Below are 16,044 nucleotides of genomic sequence, written 5' to 3' on the forward strand. Positions count from 1 at the left end.
ACAACCACCTCCTGATGTATGATTCAAGATTTTGGGTTATTCCTGTAAATCAACCTTCAAAATTAGACCTGTAAAAAATGTAAATAAATGCATATTCAACCTAATTAGAAACATCTTTATTGTCAATTTATATCATCATAATATATCATTGGTATTGACTGCAGCATATGGATGTGAACTGCACTATGTGCTGCAGGCGCTCATACTGTAAGTACATATTTATAGGAGGTCAGTTAATATCTTCATTGTATAAAAGAACACATAAATGACAACTCTGCTTTAAAAAGTAATACAGGAGTCGGACTTCATAATCATAAAAGGTGCAAGGAGTCTCTATATATAAAAGTCTGCAGCATACAATGACCAATTATATGGTTCAGCTTTGGTTGCAACTAGCAAATACCAGTATTACTTGTCATATTCCCTCAGTCCATGTAGTCTAATAACTGAGATGTTTTATGTGTTTATCTAATGAGGCCTGAGATTCCAGATTTCTTATTTCCCTTTTTGTTTCCTAGTAGTGTATTCCTGAGTGAAAGGAGTTGACAGGAGATTGTAGTGAGGCCTAAAGGCTGTAATAAGATTAAATCTTTTTTTTCTAATCCCTACTTCCTCTCTCGTGAGTGACTGGGACACACACTGAACATCTTTTCCCCTCTAATGTGAGGAAGTGTGAAAAGTATAAAGTAAATGACTGCTTCTACACTGAGTTATGTTGGCGTTTCCTTTGAGATTATCTTATCCACATTCTCTGGCACATCCTTGCTGTCCACGCCTCTTCTTTGTTTCAGTCCTTTTTAAGTCCTGTCCTTTGAAAAAAGCATTCTCCCTCTCTGTGCTGGGCTTGGAAACGTGCGGCACCAAGTCTTTCCCTCCTTTTAGGTACATTCAGCAACAGTTTTTCATCCGAACTGTACATCCTTGAAGCATGATTTGTATTAAAGTAAAGGATCCAACATTAAGGATATTGGATTGGAGTTTTCATGGTTATCCTGTCCAAAGAGCCAGCCTCGTTCACCATAAAAAGATTTTTGATGATTGATTTGATTGGAATTACAGAGAAATCATACATCAGCAACAGTTCTTTAGTGTCAAAATGTCTCAGATTTGCTCGGCTCAGACTTTAATTTCATCCTCGTCATCCATGTAACTGTAGGATATTTTGTTCTTGGAGTGGCTGGTGATCATCATCTCTGAATCTGCAACCTCCATCTGGCTCTGTCCCTTAAAGTGGCTGACGCCATAGTGACGCGCGAGCACATCTGTAGCGTTCTGGAACCGCTCACTCTCCATCCCAATCCCCAACCTCACTCGTTCAGGAGACCCCATCACCACATCAGGTACTTTGACAGAAAGCCCGACTCCGTTCACCTCCATCCCCTCCTCTTCCCACTCGGCCCCATGCGGGCTCTTCCTGCCCCCACAGTCCTCTCGCAGCAGGGAATCCACGTAGGAGATAGTGGCCGAGTCCATCTCTGATCCCTCGTTGGTCAGCCCGCACGCTGACCCCGCCTCCTCTCCCTCCCAGGTGTGGCCGTGCTCCTCTGGGTGGCCGTCGATCAGGCCCAACACCTCGCTCATGAGGGAGGGGCCGAGGTCAAAGGTGAAGGTGTCCAGAGAGGTGAGGGAAGGGAGGGAGTCAGAGAAGGCAGTGGAGGTGGGTTTGGGGTCAGAGGTCACAATGGAGGTGGAGCAGGTGGATAAGATGGCCTCAGTGGGGTCGGTCAGGGAGCCACGGTGGATGTTAGGGGGGCAGGAAATGGGGAGGGAGATGGAGGGCTGCTGTCGCTCAGCGCGGGAGAGACGAGGCAGAGTGACGAAACCAGACTCCAGACCTGAGGACGCAGACACAGATTGATACAGGACATTCAGTGGCATGTATTTTGTTTATGTGGTTGTGCCTTGTTTCAAACACTAAATAAAATTCAGTCACACTATTCACATGATTTATCAAACAATTCCAACAGGGGGCGATGTAAACCCATCTGAAAACATCCTGCCAGCAAACCCCAGCCAGCAAAGTGCTGAGTTGTTCTGCCCTGTGAACAGTGAATCATCTACCCGACCGTGCCAGATCACTTAACAAGTCACACGCTCACACACTGCCGCCTCCATGACCCAAAGGGCTAAAATTACCACAGCATCTCTCAATCCCAGTCGCAAAGGGCAATGAGTCGGGAGGTTTTTCATACCAACTAGGGACAGGGCGGAGCTGGGGGGGCCTCCCTTGATACAATTTGCTGGCCTCCCCTGCAAAAATAATTAGGGGCTGATATTACTGGCTGATATTACTGTCTTTAAGAGGCTGTGGTGCGCTCATTTTTTAAGCTATCATGAAGGTAGTGGTATTTTGTGACTACTAGGCAACGTGATGCACCCATTGGTACCAACCATATCAACATAGCTTGTCAAGAAGGGGGCTAAATAACCAATTGCAAGAAAGCAGTAATTGGTGAAACCAGCTTATGAGGGAATTATTTGGATGCTAACTTGCAGATTCTCCTATCCCTGTGTCATAATGCGTAATTACTAGAGAGTAGAGTTGCTCCAGTTTTCCCTACAAAAGTCAGCTGTGAATTATGTGATTTTAGTTTAAGATTTTTTGATAAGAATGTCTGCGTACACAACTCCATATAAAAACCACACACACACACACACACACACGAGCCATAAGTTTGGTATTAATGCGAGCCACTCAGACGGCCTGTTGCCAGCTCTGTCTGGATCTCTGTGTGTTATCAGCGAGCGAGCGCTGCTGATTAAGAACCAAGGTGATTCATAAGGACATCTGGGGGAAATCTGTCTAGATTAGCGAGTAGAACTGATAGATGAGTTTCACTGCAGCTCTGCAGACAGTTTCCACTTCTCTGCAGTTTTCCACTTAGCACCGGTTAACTCATTTGACCCCTGTGTTTCACTTTGTGCAACCACAGTGCCATTTAATGTCAAGGAAACATCTACCCTTAATCTCGGGGACCATTTTTGGATTTGGTGGTGCACTTTTTCTTAATCCTCAAATGATTGAGCAAAAAAAGATGACAGGACATTATGTCAAGAAATTCCCAGGGGTAGATAAACTGCACTTTTCCAGTGATCCAAAACACTAAGCAAAAAGCCCAATGAGCTTCAGTCATTTTAAGGGGGAGAAATCCTGTGTAAAAGACACATTTTCACCTAAACAGAAGCCTCAGTAGATCACCTACAATGTTTAATTTGTTTAACAACACTAACACGTTTTTGCTCATATGGGTAGGTAGCATAAAGTGGGATTAATTAAGTATTGCTGAAAACAGCTGTCTGCTGTATCCGTAAATGAGAGTGAACTAAAACAGAAAACACCATGACCGACCCCTTTCACACACAAAGTTGTCTGATACATTGCTGATGTAAAAATATTGATCATACCATCTTTAAAAAATATGCACAGGCTATCACCATACTCACCATAAGAGCTTTTCTTGTCCTCTGGTGTGCTGTGAGAACTGGGGAAGAGCACTTTGGCAGTGGGACTCCCATTCGGCATATCCACATCCAGCCTGGGGAGGGAGATGGCATTCTTGATGATGGGAGAAACGACTGGAGGCGGCGGAGACAGATCCTTGGGTCCTGCTGTGGCACGGTTTTCAGAGCCCCTCCTGATGTGACGCAGCGTCCTGGAGAAGAACGCTCCGATCTTGTTGTCAGGGCTGGAGACAGAATCTGTTTCCCCATTGTTCCCATTGGCCGTGCCGCCGTGGTTGCTGAGGAAGGAGGTGTCCCCAAATACGTCGCCACCACGGCCGACGTGCATGGTGTGGCGGAAGTCACCCAAAGGAGGGCTAATCATATCCAACGTGAGGTCGCCTTTATAGCGGCGCTTGCTGTGGGAGTGTGTGACCAGACCTTTTAGGCCTGACAGCTTTTCCTGAAGATTCATGTTCACAAGAGGTGAATGGCTTAGTATTTCTTGAAAATCAACGTTGAACAATGTCTGGAATTGCCTTTAATCCCAGTGAATGGCAAAACTGAATGTTTCTCCTCTTAGATTTGAGCCAAAAGCTTTGACAGTCCAGCAGTCCAAAGTACGGACCTAAGAAATAGCTCTGAAAGGTTATTCCAAGATCTTGAAAACGTGTAATTTGTGAAAGCTTGAACTCCAGGCCTGCATCGCCAAATAGTTCACTGGAATATTATCTGTGTTTATCATGTGCAGGCCAAACTCTGTCCCACTCTTTGTAGCTCGTTGTTATGCATAGCTGGCTGAATTAAACGGCCATAAACTGAGGAGAACACTGTGCAGTTGTGTTCCTGGAAACAGCCAGTTGGAGTGTGGTCAGGTTGCCTGGTTTCCCCCGCTTGCCTTGGGCTTTGGCTTTGTCGACATCAGCTCAGAAATAGGTCTGAGTCCAGCTGCAAACGGTTCTGCGGTCGCACCATGGAACCATCTATGAGAGCAAAAACAGGGAAAAAACATCTATCTTTAAAAAGGAGACAGGGATGTATTTGATTTTGAGGGATGTTGAGAGAAACGTATGACATTTGCAGTTTATTCTGTGGAAGCTGAGATTGAGTGAGAGACCACTGTGCTGAATACTATATGTAAACTAGATCTGCCTTTCTGCAGGTTTTTAGGATTCCAAAGCTTCGCTGGTCTGGAACCATCTAAATTTAGACCACAGACACTCCTCTGTGTAGCAAACCAAAGTCCGCCTCTTGTCCATAAAATGGGTGGACTTTTTAAGGGAATTCCTGCTTCCATTTTGTCCTGCTTTGTCTGGCGTGAAGGTTACACAAAGTTCATTTTACATTTCACTGAAGAGACTTATCACGCTCTTAAAGCCGAGCAGCAGCTCTTATTCAACAGCCTTAGCTTTGTTTATAAACAGGCAAAGTATGCTACGCCAGATAGGAAGAGATAATGAACATTTCCTGATAAGAAAACCACTGCTGCTACTTAACTGTACTGCTACACTGCCTGTGTACAGAGCCCCGGCACTGTTGAAAGCACTTAAAGATTATCGTACAACTTAAGAAATGGAAAGCATTAATTAATCGTACTAATTCAAATGGTGAGTGAAAAGAATAAATATTTGTACTCCACTTGGTAAAAGAAAGATAAAAGCCTGTTTTTTCCCCCTTTGCCTTCAATATGTGGATGAAATTAATTTTACTCTTCTATTTATCTTTCACTGGCTCAATTTGTTGCAGTTATTTCTATTTTCATTTAGCCCACATTTTTTTCTTTGCCTGTGTGTGCTTTGGATCAGTGGAGCAATGAGAGGACTGTGTGGCACGCTAGCTTTACGGAGAGGTACAGTGAGCGACAGCCAGGCCCCCAGGAAGTGCAACGGACTTTGAAGTCAATTTGTCATAGTAGCCAAACAGTAGAATTACAACTTCCGATCTATCACGTGATGCCATTGGGCCTAAAGGAACTTTTCCCATAGACTTAACATTGGGATAAAGACAACTGTAAGTCACAACTCCCACGACATGACTCATGTCACTATAGGGATTTTATCCATTCTGTCTGATAACATTTGGAAGGTCTAGAAGATCCACAAGATCACATCATTTTATCTCCATTCAAGTTAGCAGAGCACTGTAGAGTCTCAAGTGCGCTTGCTCTATGGGTCCAATGACGCAGAAGCAGCGCCAATTATCAAAATAAATTCCTACGTGGCAGCTGAATGTTTTTTGTTTTGTTTTTGGCTTTCATAGGAATGAACGGGTCCTGCCTCCAACACTGTATCCATGTCTCTAATACATCCATGGCACTGGCCTTTTCAGTTAGCTACCTAGCTAAAGCTAACTTTTGTGCAGATAATTTCAGTCAGCTGTACCTCACACTCCAGTGTTACTGTACAAACTCTCGTTACAGTAGTTAAAATGTTTTGGCCCGCAAGGTAACACTAAAAAAGTAGGCTGGCTAGCGGAAATTAGCATTCTTGAGATACCACGGTTTTGTCCAAAATTCCATACTAACATGGTATTTAGTAAGCTAAAACAGTATGTAAGATTTTTTAGAGTGCCTGAAACCTTTGTATGAAAAAAATTGTATGTGGATTACATACTATTTTCGGTGAAATGATACAGAATGCAAACACTGGACACTATGCCGGCATAAATATCCGACAATTCAGTGCAACAAATGTTCATAATAGATAGCAACCAAGACAGCTCTCTAACGTCAATCTCATAAATCTAAACTTATAAGATTTCACTTTGTTAAGTGTAATATAGTTTTAAAATTATTTCAAAATTACCGATGGAGCTCAGGTTGGCACAGGTTACCATGGTTACATGTCTCCAACTGACAAGGAGGCTCTCAGGAAGTGACGTGGTAACTACAGCTCAGTGGGCCGGAAAAGATACATACTACTGTGTTTTTTGCACAGTATGTTCAACATTAGTAGCCTATGCATTGGCTATGGAGTGCTTACTATGTAATTGTGGATACAGTGCATATTTCTGTCTTCATAATATTAGCATCCATTATCTATCTCTCTTTTTTACCAACTGATTTGAAATTAAAGAAAAAGTATAAAGCTTTATATTACTTTTTGCACCCCAATTGTATTAATTGAGTAACAGCATTATTACTTGATATATTGAGCTGTGTTTTTGAGTTGACTGACAGCCTTTTACTGCCTTTTGTCGATTTTGGAGCTCCACACTTCCCTAAGTCTGTAAGTCTGTAATGAAGGCGGACAAAAAATTGGCCTTCTTTCATGTGTTGTTCTTTGCCAGCAGAGTAATGGATATCCAGTTCTCAAATATTTTGATAGCATAAGGCAGCCCTGACAAGGACCTCTGGTTCTTTTTAAAAGCTTTCCACTACACCAGCTAAATGTCGGCAGGCCTCCCACGCATGCACGGCCCCGTCTGGCTTCATTAATGACCTGCTACGGTTCAAGAGATGGGGGATTGCGTCAGGTCCAAGGCAGCCCTTCTAATTTGCTGCTGACCGCAGTCCCAGGCCCTTCGCTCCACTTCCCCTGGCTGGCGTATTAAGAGGGGCATCTGGGAGCGGAGAGGGTGGAAACACAGCACATACCAGCACTGAGCAGAGCCATATCAAAGCTCACAAAGGGACGCCAGGGACCAGTACACCAAGGTGTGATCTTTCATATGAGATGGCTCTAGCCTGCAGGGACTTTGCGCACGTTCCCATGAACCTAGCAGAAGCAACAGGTCACCTCTCTGATTACAACTCCTCAGTGACAGCCTTCACAGACACAATGGCACTATGTTCTTTCCAATGAGGGAAATAGTTTGTCTTGTTCTAGGCTGCACAAGGAAAACCTCAGTCTAATTGATATCCTACAGTGTTACAGGAATACACACAGGGCCATTAATTACTCTGACTGTGTGCTTACGGAAAGCTCTGGCTTTGTCTTTGCCTGTAATCCTGTTAAAGACCTTTGACCACAGCTCAGAGGGGGTCGCTCCCTCCGACTCCTCTTGTATATCTGGACCCTCTGGGCAAAGCTCATTTTATCTGCACATATGCTTCTATCCCCTCCTTCGCTCCTCTCTGCACGGGCTCTCTGTTTTCTGAGTCACGGAAATTCGGCAACCAGCACCCTCAGGCCTCAGATAAAATGTACTTAAAAGCACCACGAGCACAAAAACCCCAATATTTTGACTATTTAAAAGGTAATTAGTTTAACGCTATAATCCCAGTAGCAGCCTGCCTGCCTGCGTCTTGGATATCAGAAAAGAATAGGGGAGCTCTCGACAGGAGGGACTCGGACGTACCCTAGATTATCCTCTAATCCTTCATCTTCTCCGTTACCCCCGGTAGGGCGCCTCTTTTAAGCAAGGCCTGGCTGCTTCCCCTGGACGGCTGCTCCACTGGTTCAGATTCCTGTCAGAGTAGAGGAAATAAAATACAAGATGAGTTTCAGGGAGGGAGAGAGTCAATTCAAACTGAAATGGGGGCAGGGTGAGGAGTGATCATAGGAGGGAAGCAGGGGATGTAAAAAGTCAGTTTCATTTTCATATAAAGGAGTGAAGGGGGAGAATGCCAAAGCAAGGCAGAAGAGATGACAGGAAGGGATGCTAAGAGAACTGAGTCACAGAGAAAAGGTCAGAGGAGAGGAAACAAGGGGATGCAATGTGTTGAGAGGAGGGCAGAATGATAGGACATAAAAGAAAGGAAAGACATATCCAGACTAAGACATAAAAGAACCAGTAAGGTTTTAGTGAATGGACAAAAGTCTTGGAACACATATCAAAGTCACCTTTCTTATGTCATTGTTTCTTCATCTTATAATTTATAACTGCTAAGGTGGTTACCTGCTTAACTTTTATTTTGCTTGGCAGTCAAGAGAAGGGAAAAGACAAAGGAAAGGGACCCTACTGGGAGAAACTGAATTGCAATGCCAAGCAACTGTATCTGGACAAACTACTCACAATGAACAACATAGATCCATGTGACTTGGCAGCCTATATGACAGACCCTGACACACTACCTCCACTCACTTAGATTGTTTTTATACTGTGTGCATACACTTTGCTGAATTCAAAAGTCTCCTCTCATCTGTAACCAGGGTTGAAAATTAACTTTCCTGTCCACCTGCCACCGTGGGTGGTGGATTCCAAAATCTACCAACCACTCAATAGATTACTTTTATTCGGCTGGTGAGTGAAGCAAATCTGGCAGCCACTTGCATATTTTACCGCATTTGGCTGGTGACCTGTGCTAACTTTTAACTCTGCATGTAACTACTTAACGCTATTCAGGATCACAGAGGGACTGGAACCAATCCCAGTTGACATTGGGCAAGAGGTAGGGTGCACCCTGGACAGGTCACCAGACTATCACACGGCTGACACACAGAGACAGAAGCTCATAATCACATCTACGGGCACCTAACCTGCATGTCTTTGGACTGTGAAAGGAAACCAGAGAAAATCAACACAACCCACAAACTTGACACAAAAGAGGCCCAAGCTGGCCAACAGATTCAAACTCAAACCCTCTTACACAGGTGGTGTGTCAAAGTCTGTTCCCCCACAGCATTTCCCTCCTGTTAAAACTATGTTTCCCATAGTGCCAACGACAGAAATTCTCAGAGTGAAGTGATTAAAAAACATTTTAGACCCATCCAATCTGAATTTAAGACAATTAGTCAGTGTGTATTCAAGACATTTTGAGTTTTTAAGGACTCGCAGCCATCCTGTAAAAGGTAAGCAGGTAACTACCATAGCACACAAAAGCCCTTTTTGGATAGGAATTGTGCAAATTTGCAGGAAAGCCCAATCAGTCTTCTTTCAGCATTGGCAGTATAAAACAAAATCGGGGAGTGCGGCAAAATGCCGCCTACCTTTGTTTATACAGAATGTGCCTTTTTCAGGGCAATGGTGAGCGTGAGCAAGTAACAAAATGTGTAGCTCAGCGTGTGACGTAACCAGTAATGTGGGAGGGGAGCCGCGGCTGGTCAGTCCTTGGGCAATTCTCTTGTAAGTCGGCCCGTTCTTCACCGTTCCTGTCATCTGATGGTTAATGGTCTCTTTGTTTGCGAGGACAAGGATGGCGCGCAATTCCTTGTCTCCCCATTTGCTCATCTTTACAGTGTCTGTCAGGTTTGTGTTTCCCTCTTGCTACTAGCTCTCGCTAATTCCTGCTATCAGCTGTTTCCTGTTTATCCACCGCCAGTGGCTCGCATGTGCGGCGTCATCAACAGCTCCTCCCACAAGTCTTCAACAGCCCCTCCCATTGCGGAAGGCCTCCTCGGTCTTTTTAAACTAAAAGGGTTGCGCCAATATGACTACCCTACGAGGTGGAAAATTGGGCACCTCGGATCAACTCGCCAATCCGGCTCTGTGTGTCTAAACGCTCGCAGCTTGCCGGCAAAACGGCCCAATATTTGCAGGAAATCTGGCAGTGTAAGAGGGGCTATTGATAGCCTAACAGTGCTTTCTTTACAAGATGGCGCCCTTTCCCACAGAGCATGACATACCTTCCCATTCCCCCTAATTTTGCTAATTCCTTAAATTTCCCTCTAGCACCATCACATAGGTCCAATCCTTTGGTTTTCTACCAAATACCAGCAAGTAGTTATAGTAGTAATTAGCAAATTTTAGCATTTAGCAACTAAGTTGGCGAACATGGTAAACATTATGCCTTAGCATGTTAGCATTGTGAGTATGTTAGCATGCTTCCATTAGCATTTCATTCATTGTACCTTTCTCACAGCAGACATTTTGACTTGTCATAGTAGGAAAAACACAGTTTTTTTTAGTAACACTAATGATGGCTCTGATCTATTCAAGCATGCAGGATACAAGGATCCTGAAATCAAAGCAGCTAAATGTAATTCAGCTCTGATTCATTTCATTAATTGCACCTGTGTAGTGTGCAACTGTGTCATGTCAAATTGTCTGGTGTGAAAAAGGCCTATTAAAGCACCGTGCAAAACCATAGTTAGCATGTCTTTTGTCCTGTAGAGTCTTGTGACTCTTGCCACTTATCAGATGAATCTAGTTTGGAGACTTGGATGTATTATAGACAACTTCATGATTTATAAAATGTTTTGATGTTTTCATGACTTTGAGCAAAAAACAGGAGGCTGACGTTGTGTCACATACTGATTGTGAGCTTTTTTCAACGCTGTATACCCGACAGATCTAAACACATATCTTCGTAGTAGTGGTTTGAAAACGGATGTCAATACCCAGAAATGTTGCAGCGAGACATCAGTAGACCAGACTTAATCACTGTTGATGGGAAAACAGCTCCAGTTTGTTATGAAAATGCATATTTGCATTAAAATGCTCGGTTCATCTTTCTGCTGAAGCTTCGAGTTGCTTTCCTTGGGCAACTCACCATTCAGGGGATTTCGGCGCGTTCATACATCACAGACGGGCTCAATAAAATATTTCCATGTCACTATGTACAGTATTTGCTTGAGGTGGCTTTGCTGGATATAAACCAGAGTAACCACAGTCTAATAGGAGCCGTGTGTGTTGTGTGTATGTGTGTGTACGAACACATTCCTGAGCAGAGCATCGGTCGGTGGAGTCTCTCTCTCGATTATGACCATCAAACATCCTTCTTCTCAACCTCAGCGCTGATTGAAACCACGTTTCGGTCTGAACCATCTTTTTTTTGCTTTCATTCTCCTCTCTCCTCACTTTGTCTTTGTCTTTTCTTTTCCATTGTTGCCTTCTAATGTCTTCTCTTCATCTCAACTTCTATCTTCTCTTTCTTCCTTTTCTACTCACTTTACACTCATTCTGAATCTTTTCCTCTCCATTCTCTGCTTTTTCTCTTTACCCTCTTTTTTCTTTTCTCTTTTTATGTCCCTGTTTGTTTTCTTTCAATTCCTCTCTTCTTCCGTCCCTTTGATTTCTTTTCTTTGCTTCTCTTTGAGTGTCTTGACTGACTTTGGAAGGCTGAACCAGCTGTTAGGCCTACATACACCCATTAATCTGTACTTCTGATGACTTAAACTCAAAAATGTTTACTCTGCTATAGTTTGTCTTGAGTATAATCAGCCATGGACTTTGTGTTTCATGGCGAGTCTCCCCCTCCCTTCCTTCTGCTTCTCATGTCCTTTACTCACTAACCCCGCTAACCAGGTGAACAAACATACAAGATAAGGCCGCATTTTTCAAGCTCACTCTTTGACTTTCAATTACATCCCTATTTTCGCCATCCATGCTCGGTCTGAATCCAAGCAAAACACTGCTACACTTCCTCCTCAGCCAAGAAAACATTTTCGTGCTTCAACAAATATCCATACTCTCTGAGGCTCTCTGCTTCCTGCATCTGCTGGAGCTGGCAGTCCCAATTTGCCCTCTTTGTTGCCTCTCTCTTTCAGTTTATATCTCTACTGCGCACATACATAAACTGTGTTCCTTCCTTCTCCCTTTCTTCTACTCACACATGCACATTCCCTCTCTATTCTTTTGATATTACAGGTGTTTAAAGAAAGTTTGAAAATTGGTTAGTTTATCAGTTAAGTGATGAGAGCACATCGTCACTGCAGCCAGACTGAAACATGTACATGACTGATAGTATCTGTCAGTTTATCTTACTCATACTGTATACTGATATGTCTGAGATCATTTACTGTAGAAATAGTGAAACCATTACGTAGCTTGTCCACCAGAGAGCAGTGAAAAGTTTATTTTCTGTGTCCAGCTTGAAAAGAATAGTTTGACATTTTGGAAATTATGCTTTGTTGCTTTCTTGCTGAGAGTTGATGAGAAGACAGGTACTAGGCCCTATTCATATCTGTAACCGATGATAGATGTGAAGGTAGAGTCAGCAGCTGGTTAGCTCAATAGCTAAGTGTTGGAAGACAGATTTTGTAACCTTTGGACTAATCTCTGTAAACAGATATCTGCACATGTATGCAGAATCTGTAGGCAAGGGGACAACTTTTTGGTTTAGGAAGTGCTCTGGTTTCCATTTTGAGCAGTACTGACCAATCACGTTTGAGCAGCAGGTAAATAGTCTGTGTGGAGAGGCGGAACACATTAGCTATCATCTAACAACAATTTTGCTTTTTTAAAGCTTTTTTTTTTTTTTTAAATTATCTTCACTCACATGCACAAATGTGTTTATAAAGATTAGACGAAATGGCCGCCACAAGGAAGAGAAAGTCTTGGCTTAGCTATCCCCTTGCTACATCACATCTCCCAAAATTTGGCCACTGCCCGAAGAGGCTTATGGTCGTTGGACCTATACCTGATGGTTTCTGAGATTGCCTTTGGACAGAGCCAAGCTAGGTGTTTCCCCCTGTTTCTAGTCTTTGCACTTAGCTTACCATCTTCTGGCTGTTGCTTCATATTTAGCTTACACATACCATACACTGTAAAAAATAATGGACATAGCTACCACAACATCATCCATTGGTTTTGAAACCATGAGTTTGGCATTACTGCCATATTAGTTTTTTGAAGCCAGAAGTGACCATATTTGGATGAGAGGCTGGGGCTGTGGAGGAGCAAGGGGTGGATCTGACTCACAGACTGTACAGTAGCTGCACCTCACCAACAACCTGTCACTCAAGTGGCTCCACTCTTAAATATACATTTGCTTCTAGAGCCAGTCTCAAGCAGCCTTTGAAGGAACTACAGGTTTTGGCACTTTCACGTTGGCTTCATTTTCAGTGCCGGAGGTTGCCGTTTCTACATATCTGCAAGTGATCTTTTCATATAACTGTCAGCAAAAAAAGCAAACAACCACACATAACAATGGGCATCAGCTGATATTTTCTTATTACATTTCATAAACCCTCAAACACTGATATCAGCAACAATACTGGCCTCAGAAATCCAGTATCTGAGAGTTCTAACCACATGTCTCTGCTGGTGCTCCATGTTGAAATTCTCGCATTTGCAATTTAGAGTAATGATAAGCAGCTGGCACAGTTTCAAAAGTTAAAAAAAAAAGGCCTAAAGTTAAGTTGAGTACTTGGCTACTATCCCTCAACATGAAGCAATGACCTCACTGATTTTGTTTTCCATGTTCTTATCACACAAACTCACAGCACAACATGTTGTAAGTTTCATGCAGTATATTGTATACTTTTGGGGAGAAGAGCTACACTAGACAGAGCTGAAGAAACTATAAAACTGTCCACATCAATCATCATCTGAAAGGTCCACATGCAGTCAAATTCTGGACAGCAGCCAATCAACAAACAGACCCGAGCCTATTCCTGTTTTTCAAATGAAAAAATCATGGTGGTTTGGTCAAAAATGTTGTCTTATTTCACCCACACAGTCCACTGAATACTAACTTATAAAATATGACGACTACAGGGGATTTGGATCATGTTGTCAGATTAGTGAGTTGTGACCATTTAGTAACGACGGACCATGAAGGAGCAGTTTTCCCAACATCATCATGTGTGGCAAAAAAAAGAGCCAAGGAACCCAGTGGTGTGAAAACAAATACAGCAGCCGGATTCAGAGTTCGCACCTCTGCAAGTAACCCCTTCCTGGTTGGTTGCGTCAATGACACCCAAAGGTCACGAAGGGTCCCCCTCGGAGGAATGTTGAACTCAGGTAAAAAAAAAAAAAAAAAAACGGGGGGAAAACCACAGTGAATGTCTGCACTCATTTACTTCATCAAGACCTGTATCATTAGTGTAAATCATATGAGGGAGATGTACAGGAAACATACAACATGTGTTAATCATTTGCTGCTGGCTGAGCTGAGTGCATACAAGAGGCTGACATCGAAATATCAAAGCATGTTCTCATAGAGGATGTACAGTACGCCTACTCTGGGTAGACTGAGCGCCAGTTAAACATGAAAAGTCACATGGAGTCTGAGTTCATCACTGCACGTCATAGAATGGATTCTGTGTTATTATCACTGAAGCAGACTGGCTTTTTATTGATCACCACTGGGGATGTTTGTTTATTGGCGGGCATTAGCAGGGCAAGCAAGCTCTTCAATCAATGTGTGTGTGTGTGTGTGGTATTTCACATGGTGGCCTCCCTCGTGGACTGCTCGCAGGATGCAGGGGTCAAAAGGCCACTGCCTCCCCCCAACTTGTAACAAGTCCAACACTGCTCTGTCTGTTTGTCCCCATAATTAAAACACCTCAAGGCCACCGACTTCAACTTCACCCTGTCATGTTCCACTCAGTCAGAGCCCATCTCGGTCATTACGGTGACATGTATGAAAATTGATAGGTTATGTCATGTAACTACCGTAATTACAAGGCCGAGTGACAACATATGAAAGCACTGGCAGGGGTTTATTCTGACCAAGAATTTACTGCTGCTGCTGAATATAAACATGTTGCAGAGCGGATTGAGTTTCATGTCAGACATCTGAGACTCTCACAACACTTAAACAACCTACACTTCAACACAATATGCCCATTAACACCAGGTCTGATAACAGTTTGGTTTCAGTCAACATTTTTACAAGCCTTAATGGGATTATCTTATCTGAAACTACTCTTTCTCTGATCAACAGGAGCCTTTTTCTCCTATTAATTAATCTATATCTACAGTAGAAAAAATAACAATTGCTATTAATAATTAATCATAACCTATGAAGCTATATCAATAGGCAATTGATAAGTAATTTTTCCTCTTCGAGGAGCAGTACGTATATGAGAACACAATACAAATATGACAGAAAAATACATGTAGGAATATTGTACAAATGTTATAGGAATACTTCAGGATATATATAGGCTATAAAATCCCCTCAATGATGAAATGACATTGCACACATTAAGTTCTCAATATGCACTGAAAAGTCACTACAGATTCAGCTCACTACTGCAAACTAAATCAAAGTCTCTTATTGAATATGATATAAAATATAACAGAAAAGTCTCCATTAACTTAACACTCAGTATTACACTCACTGAGAGTCTGTCTGAGAAAATTAAGTAGTGATATATCGTCAAAACTGAACACAAACTCACCGAAGGAAACTGCGACACGAAGAACAGGACTCTCCCTGACTCCACTTTAATTATCTTTCCATTAGCAGTGTGTTTGAGGCTCGTGCGGTCCGAGGGAGCCGGTGGTGCAGCCGGACTGTCCCGCTGGTGCGCCGGGTGTGCGGAGCGGCGCAGCGCGGAGGATGAGGAAAGGGGCGGGCCGTGGATCAAATACCAATGAAAGCATCACAGAGCCACACCGGGAGCTCCCACACTGCCTCATGGTTAACACTTCGAGTTGACGTCTCCCTACAACACGCCAATTGGCTTGTCACCACGGTTTGGAGCAGTAAGTAAACATGTAATGACACGAGGCAGGCGGCTTTACAGCCAAGCTAGGTGGCGCTGTAACATGGCCTCCTTGTGAATATTTTTAAGGCTTTCTAAAAAGACAAATTTTGATTTCACCTTTATGTTTTTCACACATATACATAAGAGTGAAACAGGAGGCTCAGTGTGACAGCCACCTCCCATCATCAAGTGGTCATCATCAGACTTCATCAGCTGAGTAACTGCTGACTTTCAGCTGGAGGGAAATACATTATTATGAAATTGTTTCACAATGACGCAGTTTGGCTTAATGTTTAATAACTCACTACAAGTTACAGTAATGTGACACAGTTTAAACCTAAAT

General features: G+C 43.0%; 1 protein-coding gene across 1 annotated transcript; it reads right to left on the bottom strand.

Annotated features, from left to right (window-relative positions):
• Positions 1-92: 92 nt before the first annotated feature.
• cdc42ep1a (CDC42 effector protein (Rho GTPase binding) 1a) lies at positions 93-15,533 on the bottom strand. The gene is made up of 4 exons (XM_033611652.2): positions 15,393-15,533; positions 7,741-7,849; positions 3,445-4,424; positions 93-1,835 (listed from the first exon to the last, which is right to left on the bottom strand). Exons 3-4 carry the CDS (start codon positions 3,914-3,916, stop codon positions 1,117-1,119), a joined length of 1,191 nt encoding a protein of 396 aa, XP_033467543.1. The 5' UTR covers positions 3,917-4,424; positions 7,741-7,849; positions 15,393-15,533; the 3' UTR covers positions 93-1,116.
• Between the last annotated feature and the right edge of the window lie 511 nt (positions 15,534-16,044).

Source organism: Epinephelus lanceolatus, chromosome 21, assembly GCF_041903045.1.
Source record: "Epinephelus lanceolatus isolate andai-2023 chromosome 21, ASM4190304v1, whole genome shotgun sequence".
Classification (NCBI taxonomy): domain Eukaryota; kingdom Metazoa; phylum Chordata; class Actinopteri; order Perciformes; family Serranidae; genus Epinephelus; species Epinephelus lanceolatus.